The sequence below is a fragment of the Lissotriton helveticus genome, chromosome 4_1 (assembly GCF_964261635.1).
Source record: "Lissotriton helveticus chromosome 4_1, aLisHel1.1, whole genome shotgun sequence".
In the NCBI taxonomy this organism is placed as follows: domain Eukaryota; kingdom Metazoa; phylum Chordata; class Amphibia; order Caudata; family Salamandridae; genus Lissotriton; species Lissotriton helveticus.
The window spans coordinates 83,077,582-83,096,453 of NC_136063.1; the positions used below are offsets into that span (position 1 = coordinate 83,077,582).

At 46.1% G+C, this 18,872-nt stretch overlaps 1 protein-coding gene across 1 annotated transcript in view; it reads left to right on the forward strand.

Moving 5' to 3' along the window:
• LOC144827922 (uncharacterized) overlaps positions 1 to 18,872 on the forward strand; it is a 171,211-nt gene that overhangs the window by 116,267 nt on the left and 36,072 nt on the right. Inside the window, exon 3 of the mRNA XM_078686085.1 lies at positions 15,116 to 15,914. Within this exon, the coding sequence (XP_078542211.1) occupies positions 15,116 to 15,914 (799 nt within the window). The remainder of the gene's footprint in view (positions 1 to 15,115; positions 15,915 to 18,872) is intronic.

Here is an 18,872-nt window from a genome sequence, read left to right on the forward strand (position 1 = left end):
GTCCCAGTAACTTTACTGGACTGGTGTCACAAACGACAAATCTATGCATTTCTTTAAAGTTCCCTATTGTGATCTCCATGGGCTCAGTAACTGGGGTACTAATCAATTGATTAGATACACCTACTACCTGGATTGCTTCTCCCGAGAGGGGTAGGTTTGGAACGTCCGCTGTTCTCACAGTAGAACGGGTAGCACCAGTGTCCAATAGAAAGGTGACATCATTTCCTTCAACCTTTCCTTCAATGTGTGGCCCTGACTGGTCTACCGGCAAGGAGGCGCCATGTACACACTCCTCGTCCTCCCCTCTCAGGCCCCGTCAGTATTGATCGTCACAGAGAAAAGTGTCATTTAATAAATACTGCGAAGTTGCTGCATTTCTGTTCTCATTGCCTCCCCAGATTTCTATGTCGTCACCCTGCGGTGATTTTCCCTTAATATTCGATTTTGGCGCTCGGGGCACTTGGATTGTTTTTACCTGCTGCTGGGTCTTTCTTGGTTTTTCATTCTGCGTCTGTGGAATTAAATCAGGGGTTTGGGTATTATCATGCTGCAAATATGGACACTCGTCTCGCCAATGTCCAATTTCCCCGCACTGGTGGCAGGGAAATTTCTTTTTAGCGTCTTCTCTGCTCATTTTTACCTTGGGCTTTCCCCCACCCCCAGGGCCTTGATTTTGGGTACTCTTACTTAATTTACTTAATTGCTTTTCCTGCTGCTCTGCGAGCTTTACTTGTGCCCACATCACCTTTTCCTTCAACGCCTTTCGCTTTTCTGCCATTTCGTCCTCACAGTACTTTGCGTACCGTAGGACCTCATACATTTTCTTAGACTGCCAACAAATTTTATTATCTTTGATCCACTGACAAATTTCGGGTCTTAAACCGTTTACAAACCTGTAAATGAAGTGGGTCATATCCTTCATCTCGATGTTATCTATGCCGTTGTATGTTTTAAACACCTGTAACAGTCTTTCATAAAAGGAGTGCACAGTCTCGTCCATTTCCTGCGTGGTTCTATCTATCTTGGTCCAATCAGTTTCCTTTGCAGGCACCTTTTGCTTTAGGTGCAGAATCACCTGATCATATTTTTTCATTACTTCGTCAGAGGGGGCTCCTGTGTTAGAATCCCTCGGATATTCCTCACTAGGCCAACCTATGGCAATCTTACACTCGGTCCATAGATCGACAGGAACCACGATATCAAAGAACCCATCCAAATCTTTCCACAGGCATTTCTGTACTTTTACAAACCTTTCCATCTGCCTGTACCAGTCCACAGGCTTCTCTCGTAATTTTGGGAAATCATTTGTAAAGGACACAATATCCTGTCTGGACCATGGAACATGCACGTATTTTCCACCTGGTACTTCCCGCATAGGACATAACTGTTCTGGTTTATCAGCTTCTTTTAGAACGAACTGAAGAGTCACTTGTTTAGATCTAGCTTCTTCTTTCTTTTTGGCAAACCTGGCTTACCACCGGTCCACATCTCCCTATTTCTGTAATACTGTCAATAATTCTTTGACCTGTGCCCTTTTTCCTGACATGTTCAAGTTCTCTAGATCCTTGTCTGAGAAATCTGCTCTGTACGGTTTTTGCAAAGGTTTTGATTTTGAGATATCTATTCCCATACTAGCTGCAGTGTCAGTTAGTTTTTCATGAAGTACTCTGGTATTTCGAGTAAGGCTCTTGCAGATAAACAACAGCTCTTCTTCCGAGTAGGTATTTAATCGGTCTAATCCTACATTTCCCGCCATAAGTTCTTCTATTTCTACTCTCAGTTTGTAGAGATCTAGCGGTTTCGACTGAAGAGTTTGTTTTTCTAATTCTCGACTCCATCTCTCAATTTCTTCATTAGTTACTACCGTAACGCTCTTAGTACCTGAAGCTGATTCCATTTGAATCTCCCTCGTATTGAAAGGATTATGTCTTTTCTGCATCCTCTTTCCTGTTTCCCTAAGGGGGAGATCCATTAGTGAGACTTCAGTCTCACACTCACTTGTTAAGTCATCTATAATTAAGGGCTCTGATCTCGGTTGGGCTACAACTGGGGTAATAACTGGAGTTCTTGGACTTCCCTGTCGGTCCCCATACAATGGAACCACTGGTCCAATAGTAACCGGGATTGTTAAAGACTCAGGACTTGCATTTAACTGGGAAATCTTCTGAATTATTTCAGCTCTCTGTTTAGCTAGTGCCTCTCGTTCTCTGTCCTCCAATATCCTCTCGACTGAATTGTCATGTAATACTTGTGGGGTTAAAGTTGGAGCACAACTCGGGGCAGTGTGATGTGCCTCTCTGGGTCCTTCACCATAACTGGGTCTTGGGTGCAAAGGACCTGTGCCTAGGGACCTTAGTTCCTCCTCACATAGAGGGTTTAGGAACGGCATTCCTGTACTGGATGGTCTTGTCTCACCTTCGTAGGGAGATCTGGGCAAAAAGTCTCTTTCGCGTGTATATCTCGTTTCTCCACCAGCGGGTACTCTAGGATAAATATCCCTTGCATCTATGGGTCCTAAACTCTCAGTATAGGGAGGTATTTGACAACTCCCTCCTACACTTGCGGATCTGGCCTCATCTTGGGGCGGAGGTCTTCGAGAATTATCCCCTTCACTAGAAGGTCGGTGTCCTTCATTATAAGGAGGCGGACTTCTTAAAAACATGTCATCTAACAACTCATCATCCGACTCTCCAATAGGCACCCAGTGTTTACATTTTTCTGTTCTCTTCTCTCCTGCAGGAGGACCACCCACTGGCATCATTGGAAACAGTCCTTCCACAATCATATTCTGTCTCCACTGTTTCATCTTTTTGTCACGGGTCTCTTGTTTCAGTTTCGGATAAAATTTAGTCAACCCTTTATCCATCCGGGGCTTATCCCTTTTAAAAGCTTCGATTTCCCATTCCTCTAGTGCTTCGTATTGCGTTAATCTAGGTCTGGGATGTAAATCATTCATTCGGGTTCTCAAATTAAATAAAATTCTGCCGTTAAATGTACCGTCTAACGGAAAAGCCAATACTCCGTCATCTTTCGTGTACTCCACCCAATTTTCCAACCATACACACGAGTGGTACCCTTTATCAAACATCATGAAAGATGCGGGAGTATTCGGTGGCGGAATGACAACACCTTCTCTGGTTCTAATCGGTTTGTCCTTTTTGAAATAATTCTTTACTTTGTTTACAAGAGATAATTTTCTCTTGTTTCCGTACATAATGTCAGTTTTATGACCTTTCCACTGATCATTCTCAAACCCTAAATGTCGCGGATCAGGTCTAGTATGCGATCTGTACGAATGCCACATACGATTCCTGCGAGTGACTCTGTTTACAAAATCACCCCAATCCAAGTGCGTCTCTTATTTTCGTGCGACCAATGAAATGCACGAATTCAAATAATCTCGACCAATGGGCGCGCGGCCTTTCGCGAGACAGGTTCTCACGCTTCGGCACTCACCCCTCCTTTACAATTCCAGCTCCGCTACACACCCGCTGCGTCTACCAATCCCAGCGCGGCACGGAGTGACGTCAGAGCTCCTTCGCGACTGACTCCCTCCTTCACAAGGTAACGGAAACTTAATTTCTCTCTAAAGTGCTTGAGCTTGGTTATTTAACAACGAATACACATTCGCCACTGTACTCAAGTGTCTAGACAGAAAAGATGTGTTTCACTGCAAGTAAACTCCTTCTGTCTACTTTTCACACGCTACGGATAGATCTCTTCTGCCTACCCTTCATTCAAGCATTAGGGAACCTGCTACTTCTTTGACTCATCCACTTCTTCTCGGGATATATTCTAAGCCCAAAGTTTCACCAGCGAACCCTTTTGCTATCACTCAAGCCCCGACGAACCTGCTACTCCTTCTGGTGCCACCCTTACTAGGTTATATCACAATAGAAGTTTTGCCAATGATCTTGTAGCTATCATTTATTCAAACATATATTCAGAAAAAACCCTAGTTAGTGCTTCCAGTTCTACCTAACCTGCACTAACCTTTCTTAAGTCAGTGACCTCAAAGCAAGTGGATTCTCTTCACCACTCGCTATTCAATTCCACGGGGATTCCCAACAAACATGTAACAGTTTACTTAACGAGGGGGTTAATACATATATTAGTACAATAATAAAAAAAACAATTTAAAACATTTCATAATTTTTCGAAACAAACATTTCACGTGGGTGATCAATCCACGAAAACGTTTATTTTTAGCAGCAATAAAATGTTATCATAAAAACTTAGCAGCATCCAACCTATCTAGCTTAACTAGTCCTACCTAACTTTAACTAGTCCCTAACCATTCCCTCTGCTACCAGAAAATTACTGATAGAGATCGTGGGTCACCCGACCAACAATTTCACCATATAGATTTCGGGCCCATAGATTTCACATCATCATATACATTAATCAGGTGACCTCACAAACCTACCATCAGCAACCCTGATTCCTTCCTATAGTTTTCTAATGTACCCGACTTACCATCCACCGTTACGGGTACCTACAACCACGATAGATCAGGGAGCTAGCTGTGAAGAAAAGTAGACAAAATACAAAACCCAACTTTAAATATCTTTGATATTCATAAAATGACCACGGACAACTGAGAAGTTTTAAAGGTTTTATCTAGAAATCAGTTTCTGAGAGTATTAGGCTTACAGTTAAAAGGCAATCGATAATCAAGATAACAAAAAGAACATAGCCATAGAGGAACAGTGTCAGGGCAACCATTTATGAGTCTACCAGAAATTATTACAATGTAATATGCTAAATAGATTTCGGAATGGATCACAAACTAGAGTTTACTGTTTGGAAAATACTTCAAGAGTAAGATTGGAAATCCTATACATCTATAGGAGGGGGAAAAAGTGGAACACGCTATCGTTCTAGAATCATAATGCAAACTCAGATTTCAAGAGAAATTTATATACCACAGTTATGTTTCATAAACAGTATAGAAAGAAAAAATGTGTTCTACAAAGGTGGGGAAACATAGGAACATGCTAAGAAAATATACTGTATGACTTTATAATAGGTTGCGGAAAGCATGGAAAATTAACATATGCAAAGAAATGTCTTTATTAAAGCAAAGATAGAAAAATAGAAGATGCAGTGAAGAGTTTTCGCACTATATTTACCTAGAAAGGTGTGCAGACCAACCCTGGCCACGGATCAGTCAAGGACAGGAAATACCCCAAGGAAGGACAGTCATCTATAGGACAGCAGGTGCAGATTGGACAACCCAGGACAGGACAGGAAAACCAGATTAGGATCAGGACAGGACCACCAAGGCACGACCAGCACCCGCAGTTTGGAAGCAACGCCTGCGCTCCACCCTCTCTGCAGCTATCAGTCAGAACCCCGATTGGATTAGCGAACTCCCCAGCAAAGTGCTCCGCCAGCACTTAAGGTTTAGTAAAACCTTTAAAGTCTAAGGTCAAATTCGGACAGAGTGCTCCGCAGCGCTCTGTAAATTCAGTCACCTATTGAGTGCGTTGGGTCAGTGACAGGTCAGCTATTCAGACAAGTCGGACAATTTCCCTAGCTGAACCTAGGCTAGATATACTGTTTTCGGGTCAGTGTGTAGTGTAGTTCCTATTATCCCAATAGCCTCTGCGCATTGGAATAATATCTTCAATAGTATAGACCTAGGGCAGAGGTTAACTAGGTTTTCTACCGACGATATTAGACTTAAAGTTTTGTGTTTGGCAGCTAGCTCAGAGTTCACTAGAAACTTTCTAGAATAGGCAAGGAGGATTTTAACCTCCCTGGATAGACAAGAAGGGATTTAGTTTCTGACAACCATAGAACATGACAACTTTGCTCTCCCCTAATCAAGAGTGTATCTCTAGAGTCGTGTGAAAACAAAAGACAACTTATTTCACTCAGTCAGTTCAGTGCATTCTTAGTTTCACCAGATTGTAGAGAAAAGGAAAAGACGGGCGTGTTCAATAAAAGATGTTATTTATTGATCAGTCTCCTTTCTCATACAAGAGAAATGAATCGCTATTATTGTAATACTTATAGTTAAGTAAAGTGCATACAGTAAAGACAGAATTATAAAATAATACTGTAAAAGCATTGATATGGTTTCTAAGCCATATGATACTTTAAAATGGATAAAATAGATACATACATATATACATTTGACTAATCATACTCAACTGGTGCTTCTAACCACGCCTACCCCAGTGTACCTGACCTAAGCCTAATACGTGGGCGGGAGTAGATAAGTAGCAGTTTAAGTTAAGTTTGTTTGCCAAGGGACTGATTCGAGAATTCTCTGCAAGGGGTTATTCAGTTCTGTACCTCAGATCTAGAATGATGGAGGGCTGGTATCTCTTATCCCAGGTCTTGATATTCCAGCTGCCTGCGAGGGCTGCTTGGAAGCGCCGGAGCTGGATTTCTCAGCAGGAGAAAGGCGGCGTCTCGTTCTCAGCGCGTCAGGAAGGCGGGGCAGCGCCTGTGGGCTTCGCTCTCTGCTGGGCTCCTCGGCACGTCTCGCTGCTCCAATCTCGTCACCACCGCATGTGCATGTTTAAGGCAATGTCGGTAATATTTATACCTGAAAGGTGCAGAGATTGACGTAAGGATGGACATATATACGTCAATAAGGATGTCATATGAACGGGCTCGTTCGCACATTCTTTTGCTGAAGTTTTCTGTGAAATCAAAACAATGGCTATGGGAATTTCCCAGGTCGCTGTAGGTTTGATTTGTTTTGAGAACTCCGTATGCCTTATCAGTGGCTGGAGGAATATCGCTTGTCTAATTAGATGGCATGCGTTATGACCTAATCAGATAACGCGCTTCTGTGCCGTGGTGTGGCTTAATCAGATACCGTTTTTTGCACCGTTGGCTGGCTGCTAGTTAATTATTAACCAGACCAGGGTCAGGAATAGGGGAATCGATACAGTACCTATAGGAATACATCACAAGTGTACCACCCCCCAATGTTGCAAAGTGTCAGAATCCCCAATTTCGATTGGTCCCCACATAGGATAGGTTAACACACCAATCAGAACAGACTTCTACAAGCCTAGTTTTGCATCTTATGGTACCGCCTAGCAGATTTGGGGTTCCCATGACATATTTTACAGAATACAATAGGATTTATACAAATGTAGCAAATGCAGAACATTTTCAGTTTTCTAGCTGGGTGAAGGTGCATCTTCCCAGGCACGTCTTGGCAGGGACCTTCAGTTGGCACTCGGTCAATGCCATCAGCAGCAAACTGGACATGCGCACTAGGGACCTTCAAGATGGTTCACGTCTCATTCAGACCCCCCCCAGTTATCGCGGTACATGTAAAGTAAGCGAAAACAAATTAAAACATAGAAAATAAATGAATATACTACATATCATAATTGTGCACTTATGGTTTATCACTATAAAAATATACTATGCGGTTTTGTATTAGTGCAATACACAATAACACGAGAGCATCTGCACGAGCTTCACCACGTTAATACATAAGCAGCCATCTTGTGGCTATTACGCATGCGCACCCTTTCCCTCCAGAATTACAACTACGTCACGTCACGTGAGTGTGACTAACGCATGCGCAGAAGCAAAATTCCAAAGCAGCGGCCATTTTTAGGACAAGAGTTAATCGTTTTAGTAAAACACATAGGCAAGCATCACTAAGATACACGCACATTTCAAAAATAAAGGGAAATTAGTACAACATACAAATTTTGTTACCGGGTTATGACAGATTCGAGGTTCATGACTCAAGCAAGTTGCGTAACATGCAAATTCTTGCTGTATCAAAAGCACACATCTACATCCAACCGGTGGTACTTGTCTCAAGCCCCTAGGTTCTAGCGGACCAAAGGAGAGAACTATATGTTAGGTAGGCTCCACACCAAACAAACCCACAAACTCCGTATAACAACCAGGGTCAAAGCACAACCCAACCATTAAATTCAATTGCTTTTCTGTCAAAACCAACCACCACCACTAGACTATTTCTGTTCTATGTTTTTTGTCGGCGGCGAGATTTTAACCAAGAACTTGTAACTATATGTCTGTCATTATATGTAATTTGTATCCTGTAAATACCAATAAAAATATAAATTAAAAAAAACTGCCTATGCCCATTGTCCATGTGCAGTGAGGGGTGCAACAAGCGCCCCAGCAGCAGCCCCCGGGGTGCAGGGGTACTGGGGCCCATGGGAGAATGATCAGGGGCCTGAGGGAGGCGGTGCTGCTGGATATGGAAGGTGAGCAGTGCCTTGTCGCAATTTGTTAGCGCCCGTAGAGACTGGATCTTTTACTTGGCTCATTACACGGTCTGCTTTATGTAGTGGGTGAGCACTATTGAATTTATTGATTCTAATGGAGACAATGGCGACAATGGCGGCTGCTTTTGCTGTTGTATTTGCATGCTGAGCCTACTTTAGGGACACTGCGTTCAGTTTAAATTGTATTTTAGATTTTTTTATGTTGAGCTTGGTGCCTTTTTTTAGGGACACCGCGCTCTTTCAGTTTTTTTAACTTATACAAATAGGTTAAAAACTCGCAATTGGGGAGAGGATGTGGTCTCGCTGCTACACTGCTGACCTTGTAGCTGGAAAGCCAAGGTTGGAGCCTGGGGGTCGACTCCACATCCTGTGATTCTGGGCAAATCACTTAATCTCTCCGTGCCTACCAAAAAAAGGGTGCAGCGCTTCCACGTCACCGCTGTGGCCCAGACCCACAAACTGAACTTCAGAGACACCAGAGGGAGTGGTTAACGGGTGCTTCCCCTAGTTACCCCACCATAATCCAACGCTACCAGTTGGGCACCCCATTACGTTTCTCTTCAGCGGACACCTGCGAGTCCCTCACAATGTGTGCCCAGACCTTCTCATTGACCAATCCGGTACCGTTCCCAAGCCAGGCGAGCCTACCATGAAATGGGCGGATTGGAAAGGGTACTTCCTCAACTACTTATCAGTGTCGGAGGATGAAGGGGAAGAAGAGTACTCCAGCAAACGCAGGAAGAAAATACTGCTCCATAATCTCGGCCCGGAGGGGTTACGAGTCTGCGAGAACATGGTCATGAAACCGAGAGCGGCGACGGACGAAGACGTGTTTTAACATGCATTAGATGACCTAGACAGTCATTACCAGCCGGTCATTTGCATGACCATAGATAGATACAACTTCTTCCAACGCAAACAAAGTGACACTGAGACAGTAGATGACTACGTCACAGCACTCAAAAAACTAGCTGTAAATTGCAAATTCGGCCATATGCACAATGACTTGGTAAGCGATCAGATAATAAGGCACACAGTCAACACCAGCGTGCAGGAAAAGTTGCGGGTGAGCGGAGAAGCGCCCCTCCATGAGATCATAGCGATCGTCAAAAAGGCGGAATTGTCCAAACGATGCACTGCAGCTGCCAAAAAAGACAACAACGTCAATCCGACAGTGTGTAAAGTGAGCGACAAGAACACTCCCAGGGACAAACCTAGTCCCGCCACAGGACACAAATATGGCCGAAAACCCATGAAACCCTCCACTGGGCCTCACAGGCCTTCCACTGACTCGAAAAGCTCTTGTTACAGATGCAGCAACCAGACGCACATGACCTACGACAAACGATGTCCTTCCTTCCACGTAAAGTGTTCCTTTTGTAGGGTGATGGAACACTTTGGCAAAGTCTGCAGGTGGAGACCCACCAGCAAGGCTGAAGCGACAGAAGAGGAGGGTGACGACGACTGCATTTTGTGCATAGATGAACAAGTGTACGGTGTTGAGAGCAGCTCCAGGAGGAAACCGTCCTGTCTTTTAACCATTGGGGGGATCCAGATTTCCATGGTAGCAGACTCAGGGTCCCCATTCACAATCATACAGAAAGAGATATGGGACAGGGATTTTGCCAATGCCATAGGACACCACCTATACCCTACTGACGTACATCCTGTCACCTTCATGGGGAAAACATCCACATGGAAGGGTTCCGGACGCTACACTTCGAGTACAAGGGGTGAGAGACAAATGGTAATTTGTATGTGGCCGAAACAGGTCCCTCTGTGCTCGGATGGGTCGACCAAGGAGCACTGGGCATCCAACTTAACCTCGGTGGAGAAACGCAAGCACTAATGACTGACGACCCTCCTAAACAGGAGGTAGCCAACCTGAGCAAAGAATTCCCCGACATCTTTGGTGGCACAATCGGACACACAAAATCCAGCTGAAGGACGGCGCAGTACCGGTCAGCCACAAAGTGAGGAACATCCCGTTCAACTGCAGAGAAGCCGTACAACTGGACCTGCAACGCCTGAAAAACAACAGCGTAATAGACCCCATCGAAAGCACAGAGTGGCTTGCGCCCTTGGTAGTGGCGCGCAAGCCCAACAGCAAAGTATGCCTTTGCATCGACCTTCGCGAGCTTAACAAAAACATACTGGTGGAAAAATTCCCACTACCACAGATCAATGACATGCTAGCCCAAACCACCATAATCAAGTGGTTTTCGACCATCAATTTAACGGCCGCATACCATCAAATACTGCTTCACCCGTCGTCAAGGAAGTTGACCTCCTTCATTACCCCGTTTCGCTGCTACCGATTTTGGCAACTGCCCTTTGGACTGGCATCCGCAGCGTCGATGTTCCAGAAGCTCAGGCACAAAGACTGCTGTGACGTCATATACTTCCAGGACGACATCCTAGTGATGGGTAAAACCAAGACAGAACATAATGAGACCCTCCACACAGTCCAGCAAACCCTCTCAACCAATGGCCTCACTGACAAACTGGAAAAGTGCCGGTTCGGTCTATGCTCCGTTACGTATTTGTGGCATGAGATCGGCGAAAACGGAATATCTCCGAAGAAAGCCAACGTCGAAGCCATCAGGTCAGCGCCCAGGCCCCGAACCAAAGACGAAGTACGCTCGTTTCTTGGACTGGCAGAGTTCAATAGCAAATTTGTCAGGAAGTTTGCAACAAAAACTCACAACTTGCGTCAGCTGCTGAAGGAGAAAACCACGTTCCACTGGTCGACAGAATCTGCTGCGGAGTTTGAGACCATCCAAAGCTAAATCTGCAACGCCATCTCCCTGCAAGGGTTCAAGAGCTCAGCCCACAGCATACTGATGACTGAGGCCAGTGAAAAGGGCTTAGGGGTGGTTCGATCGCAGCGCTCCAAGGACGGCACGGAAGTCACCATTGGGTTCGTGTCCCGCTCCCTTGTGCCCAATGAGAAAAAATTCTGCGGCATTGAGAAGGAAATGCTGGCTTCCATCTGGGCTTGGAGAAATTCCGGCAATATCTCTGGGGCTCCAAGTTCACGCTCCGCACGGACCACAAACATCCAGCGGGCACGCCAAAGCCACCCAACGCATTGCCAAAATGACGCTCCGACTCTTCGATTTCGTCTACGAAGTGCAATACCTGCTGGGCCATAAGAACAAAGTAGCTGACTTTCTCAGCCGTTCTGCCACGATGGAAGTTGCCCCACACACTGACAGCTGGGAAAAATATCAAGTGGCACTCACAGCGGATCAAGAGCCAATCATTAGCACGCAAGAGTGGCAAACGGCCTACGAACGTGACACAGATCTCTGCAAAGTAAAGACTTTCAATACCCAGGGCTGGCCATAGAAGAAGCACTTGAAAGACGATTTCGGGAAGTATTGGGAAGTGCGTACTGAGTTCTCTCAGCGACGATGCCACGTTCCTCGTCAGAGGGGACAAGGTTGTTCCCCCCAAGGATTTGCTGGACCTCCTCCTCAGCATACTGCATGCGTCAAGTCCAAACTCAGGGTGAAGCAGTCATACTTGTGGCCAGAGGTGACTGGTGGCCAGCGGTAGACAATGCGGTGGAAAGATTTGTCCGGGCATGCCAACATTGTGCCAATGCAGACAAAGTGCACAAGCTGTTGAGACCCCAATGGGAGAATTCACTACGCCCACAGACCCATGGGAAGAACTGTCAGTGGGCATCCTGGGCCCAATCCTGGTCACATGGGGCGTACCCAAATACGTAATAGTCCTTGTCGACCAGTACTCGAAATGGCCAGAAGTAGACATTTGCGCCTAAGCAGACGCCGATGCAGTCATCACATTCTTGACAAACACATTCTTAAGGGAAGGAATTCCGAGAATCATCACAAGTGACATCGGTCCCCAATTCACTTCGGAAAAATGGATCGCTTTCCTCAGGAGAAATGGCAACGGTCAAGTAGAGCTGTTCAAACGGGTGATCATGGGGTCAGTCCAGGCTGCCATCAGCGCAGGCAAGAAGTGGGAGACCGAAGTAAAAAACACTGTGTGGGCCTATTGCATCACTCCCACCCTCACAGGGTACAGCCTGTTCTGGATATTGCGAGGAAGGGAACCATTCACGAGACACAGCCTAGAATGGATGGACATAAAATTGCAAAGTAAATTGTCACGGACAGTGGTCCAAAGCAACACTCTGAAAGCTCAAAACATCTGCAAAGACCATTAAGACAAGACGCATGGAGTGCGGGAAGTCTCTTTAGCCCGAGGAGACTGGGTGCGAGTGAGATTGGGTCACTATGGAAAGAAAGGTGACAGTAAATTCAGCCAGCCTCTCCAAATCAGTGACCTGTATTCTTGATCTGCATTACTGAGCGACGGAAAAGTATGGTCCCAAAGCCGGATGGCGAAGTGCAACAAGGTCCTGCAGTGGCAGACAAATGGCTCAACCTCCACAGCTGGATCCCAAGGTGAGACTGTGGATCTGGATGGCGATGCCCCCACCGACAGCACCAGGACTGGTGGCCCGAATGGGGGGGACAGAGGGCAGTGCTGAGTCCACAGCAGTACAGGACAACCACGCCTTCGCACAACTCACACCACCCCCAATGCCCGACCACACAGACACCCTAGGGATAAGACAGAGAGCATCCACTTCACACGGTAACAGCCTGGAGGGAGAAACAGATCTCCGGCACACCCACCCACACGGGTAGATTAGTGGTGCGACCAAATAGGTACAATGACATTACCACATAGACTCGCTAGGGGCCTTCCTACCCCTCCCTCCCCAGAAGCCCTAGCCGGAGCACATACGCCCCCCACCATCACGTCCTTTCGCCACCCTGCACCCCACCAGCAACCACAGTTTGCTGAGCAACGTTACTCCAGGGTTCCTCAATTGAGGAGTCACCATGCAAAGATTTTGTGTTGACTAGCCATGCACATCTATTTTTATTTATTTATTTATTGATTGTTATTTAGTGCATTTTTATAAAGCGTGGACATTACCCGAAGGTGTCAAAGCGCTGTACAATAGAGCTAGTTACGTTACAAGAGAAAAGTGGTACAAAATAGAACATTACAAAGACTTAAAATGAAGGGTACACAAACACAAAATCCAACAGAGCATGCAGGGCTGAGGAATGCACAGGAAAAAATTCAAATTTACAATGAAGAGCCAACGTCCAAGAGGGGCCTGAGTATGAAAGTATTAGTTTTGAAAGTGTCTTTGGAAGGGAAGAGATTTCAGATCAGCTTTGAACATCCGGGTAGAGGAGGTGGCACGGAGCAATGGGGGAAGTGAGTTCAAGATTCTCACCGCATTGCCTGAGAAGGATTGCGCCATCGATCTTTCCCTTTTGAAGACGGGAATTACGCTATTGTTCTTGTAAGCGTATGTAGTTGTTTGAACACGCATTTGTATTCTATAGCAGCACCGGAGGCTTCTGATTATGCTGTCTCAATATCTTTACTGAACTCACAGCAGCCAATAAAAGTAAAAGTACACAATAAAAAAACATCATATTCCATGAGGCTTTGAACCACGCCACAGCCAATAGCAACATCTCTAAGTATACAAAATAGAGAGGCACCATCCTATCTTCCTCATTCTTTACTGCTCCGCTGCCCAGATAAGTGCCTCTCTATTTTGTTTACTTAAATACTGTGTGCGCTTTAAGCGCTTTATATTATGATATTTTGGCTTTATACGATGTTAGGGGAGTGTATTATTGTTTGTTTAATGTTATTTGCATACTTGTTTCCAAGCCTGTTAATTACGTCTGTCCCCGAGCGCTTCTCCGATACGCGTTGCAGCACGCGCTCTCACTCCTTGTCTCCCTGTTGATTTAAGCGTGTGTTGCGCTTCATTTATAGTGCCCCAATTGTCTGTCCCCTGCTGCCGCCGGCTTTGCGGGCTGTCGATCGCCGCTCACCATCAAAGGGATTTGGCTCCCCCGCAGGGAGCGAGTCGCACGCCGGAGCCCTGCCGGGCCTCCAGTGTGCATCTCGGGAGCTAGCACGTGCCTTAGTGCGGGCGCAGCTCCCATTCATTGCTGGACTGACGCCCTGCCCCAGGCTGAAGCGGGGAAAGATGCAGCAGGCCCTAGAGCCATTACGGGCCGATTTTACGAACAGATGAGGCAGCGTTTATGCTCAAATCTCCCTAGGCATTAACTCTTGAGCTTCCTGTGGAGCTGGATAATAATTGTTTGGCACCCTTTTTCTGCTTGACAGATAAGGGTTTATTCCCTCCATTAGTCCTAGATTGGACTGCATATTGAGTGACTTACTTAATAATTTGCTAATTTTAGTACTCATAACTTGGCTCCTTGTCCCGGCATTGCTCCCGACCGATGCCTACCTTCTTGTGTGGGCTGAGAATTTAAGATTGGAATATTAAGATATATTCACTGGAAATGGCAGAATGCAAATTCTACCAAGAGGAGGTTGCTGCGTGTGAGGACCAGGGTGATGAGGAATATTATTATGATGAGTCAATGGATAATGTGATTGACAAAAAGTTGGAAGCTAAGCTGGACAAGGCGCTTTCATCTGCACTGTTGCCTATTACACAGAAGTTGCAACTGCTGGTCCCCCCAACCCCTCTCCTTCGGGCTCTCCCTCTACTCCTGCACCCCTTCCAGTTCATGAGAACCCTAGTATCCCCTGGCCGCATGTGCATACCTATTCCAAGCTCTGCAAGTCCAAGGAGCAGGCTCAGATGGTGCCCCGGCCCCTCCCCCTCCACGCTCTTCTCCCATCCAGATCCGCGACACCACGACCGATACTGACATAGACACGGACTCGTCTTAGGAGTCTAGACCTCGCAAATGCGCAAAAAAAGTGCAAGCACTCCGCTTCACCCATCCAGACCTCCCCCTTTATGTTTGACCCTGCAGATATCATCCACCCTAGGTCAGCGGATTGGGTTCCCCCACCTGCAGTGGCAGACTATATGCAAGTCCATTTACTCAAAAGTTTCGATAAGGATGTGAGGGCTTGCCTAAAATCAGAATGCTCCTGTCCTGATCTGGCTCATAAGATGGCGCTCACCCCGGACATAGATTCTTCCATGACCACCTTCTTAGAAAAGTACAAGAAGGACCCAAAGAAAGGGATTGACCGTGCCCTTTGGGCATACCAGGATAAAGTACTAGACCTTTCAGGTCCATTAGCCAAAATTCTTGAGTTAGCCCTCCAGGCACAGGACACTGGGGCAGCGATTCACCCCGAGGTCCTGGCTGGATGGGCGCAAAGAACCATATGTATGTTGGGTAATGCTAACTGCGCCTTGACTTCCGAACTGCGCAAGTCTGTCCTGCTTAGAATTGATCCTCAGTTGGTGGAGCTGGCCTCATCGGAACCGGGGCCCCTGGCGGAAGGGCAGCTTTGTGGTGAAAAGTTTGTGAAGGACATTGCCAAATTTGTGAGCACCTTCGCTTCCCTGGATAAGTCACAGTCCTCCCTTAAGAGAGTGTTCCATCAGGTCTCTGGTAGGGCCGGCCATGGCATAGGATGCTCGACTGGCCGCTACGCCAATACAAGTCCTCAGAGAGGCTTTGCACCCAGACGCAGAGGTTACACCCAGAAGCCCGAGCAGGCCGGGTTCTACCACTCCAGGTCTCGAGGCTACAGGGGTCGCTTCCTCCAAAAAGAGAGAGTTACCCAGGTAAACCAGAATGGACCAGGAATGGCAAAGTAATAACAAAAATATTCCTTTCTGTGTTCTTCAGTGTTTATGTGACAAATACCATTTGATATACAGTGAACCAAAGGAAATCTACTTATAAAATATAGCAACATGTAAATTAATACTTTTCATTTATTATTCTTTTTTTTTTTTGTCCTCATTTGCCTTGCTCTCCTATTAAGAAGCCAGCGACCACCTAGCATGTCCACTGCCGAGAGACTTCAGATTTTTTTCCCGTCTCCCGCACCGAATCACGATTTGACTATATTGGCAGAAGATGGATCTCAAAAGTATGAGGGGGGAGAGAGTGTGGGACCGCTCTTACTCCATCTCGGTATTCATCAACCTGTAGGACCGACAGTGTAACGAGGGACCCTGGTCCTTGGAGTATACTAGGCATAATCATTGGACCCGGGGGAAAAAAACCCCAAAAAAACCCGGAACCTTATCTCCACTGGACCAACAGGTCCCAAAAAGCCAAGTTTTGTTTGCTACCAGTTCTTGCAAGGTCCGCCTTAGATGTTTCATATAAAGACGTCAACCATCCCGAGTGTGAGGGGGCCGTGTTCTCCACCCAGACTTTGCAAATTTGCCTCATGGCCAGAAGGATCGCATAAAACAAAAAGGACCTTGCCTGGCCAGTGATACCTGCCTCCAAGCCGAAGATTATCAGTGGCAACGTGATAGACAGAGAGATATTTAAGATAGAGTCCAAAGTTGATTTCACTTAATCAAAAAACGGGCGATATAAGGGCAGTCAATAAACATATGCACATCCGATGCTTCAGTGTAGTTATATTTATTACATTTCTTACCTGGGAGAAATGTAGACAGTCTCAGGGGCGAGAGATAGGCCCGATGTACCGTAAACAGATGATTTTGTCTCAGCCATGCCGGTTTGACGATTTTATAAAGGAGGGTGAAAGATTGTATCCATGTCTCCTCACAATGGGAGCCTACCTCTTCCCCCCACAATTCATCGGGTAAAGCAAACTCCCCATCAACCTCATCCAGCAAACTCCAATACCACTGAGCTACCTCCTTACCTCCCCCTGGCCGCTCTACCAGCTGCTGTTCCAAGTTACTGAACTTCCCTAGTGGAGCCCCTTTCCGACGCAAGACCCTGGCCCAGCTGTCTAGCTGTAAATACTTGAATCTGGAAAAGCCAGGGCTCACCTGTTCCCGTAACTCCTTCCAGGTCCTCACCATCCCTCCTGCCAACAACTCTCCCCATCTTACTATCCCAACATACCTCACAGGAGATGACAATCTGTCCTGTAGACAAAGTGGTAAGCCTGGGGAATCCCACACTGGTGCATAGTTTGAATGATAGGACAGCCCAAATCTCTTTCTAATCTGAACCCAGGCTTTCGCCAAGGACAGAAGAATTTTTAACTTGACCCTTTAAAAAAATGTTGGTCCCCAAATTTAAATAGGAACCCGTCGGTTGATAAATCCACTCCTACCAGCATGGCTTTAAACATTGTCCCAGAAGATGTACCCGATGGTGTTTTTAGGAGCATTCTCGTATGGGACAAATGAAAAGCCCATGCATAGAACTGCAGATCCGGCAGAGCGAGCTCACCCTTTTCCCTCCTCCTCCTCAACTTCTTCCACGCCAGTCTGGTAGACTTGTAATTCCAGATGAAGTAGTTTAACTCTCGCTGGCATTTATCCAATAATTTAGCGTCAAAAACCAGGGGGATGGTATTAAAAATAAAAGTAAATTTAGGGAGAATAGACATCTTTATCAGATTAACCCTACCCAGAATGGTTAATGGGAGGTGAGCCCAGGATTTCAATAACTTCCTACATTCGTTATATACTCGGTGTAAATTAATTTGTGCGATGTCTCCAATGTCTTGGGCCACCCATATTCCAAGATAGCGCATAGATGTTGTCACCCCAGATGTAAGTTGGGGATGTTCCACGCCATGATGTCTGTTTTGCTGGCATTAATCTCATACCCCGAGATACGCCCAAACTCCTCCGCCCTTTTAATAACTGCAGGAAATGATACTGCTGGGTCAGGCGTTAAGATGAGAATATCGTCTGCATAAAGTGCGCCCGCCTCTCCTACTCTCCGAATTTAAATGAAGGAATATTTTCATCTCCCCGCAGGACCTGGGCAAATGGCTCAATGTACAAATTAAAGAGGAGGGGAGAGAGCGGACACCCCTGCCTCAAGCCCCTCGTGATTTTAAAGGACTCTGTCAGGACGCCCTTAATTAGCAGTCTTGCCGATGGAGCACTATACATAAGAGAGATGACACGACAAAAACCCTCGCCAAAGCCAAACTTCTTTAAAACTGTGTCCAAGTATAACCAGTTGACCCTGTCAAAGGCCTTTGTCGCATCTAAAGTGAGTGTAGCCAAAGGGAGGGAAACAGCTGAAGCGATGTCTATTGCCCCCACCAAATCATACATCAGATCAGATAGCTGCCGCCCTTTAATAAAGCCCTTCTGATCTTGATGTACAATTACACCAATCACAGACCCCAATCTCGCAGACATGATGGTAGCAAAGATCTTAAAATCGCTGTTTAGGAGTGAGATCGGTCTGTAAGACCCACACTCCGTTGGGTCCTTCCCTGGCTTGGGGATCAAAACGATAGTCGCCTCTCCCCAAGATTTTGGGGGGGCTTCCCCCTTCCTAATTATCCCATCAAAGAGGGTCGTCAGTGTTGGGACAATGGCACCGTCCAGTACTCGATATACCTCTCCTGGCAGACCATCAGGACCTGCCGCCTTCCCTCGCTTAAATTGCCCAATGGCTTTGCTCACTTCAGCCTCCGATATTTCCATCTCCAAACAGTTGCTCTATGCTGTTGAAAGGGTTGGCAAGGAAATTCTACCTATCCATGTATCCCTTTCCACCTCGTCATTAAGTATGTCCTCCCTATAAATCTCCTAAAAAAACTCCAAGAATGCCCGTCCAATCTCCTGCTTAGAAATCATAGCAAGGG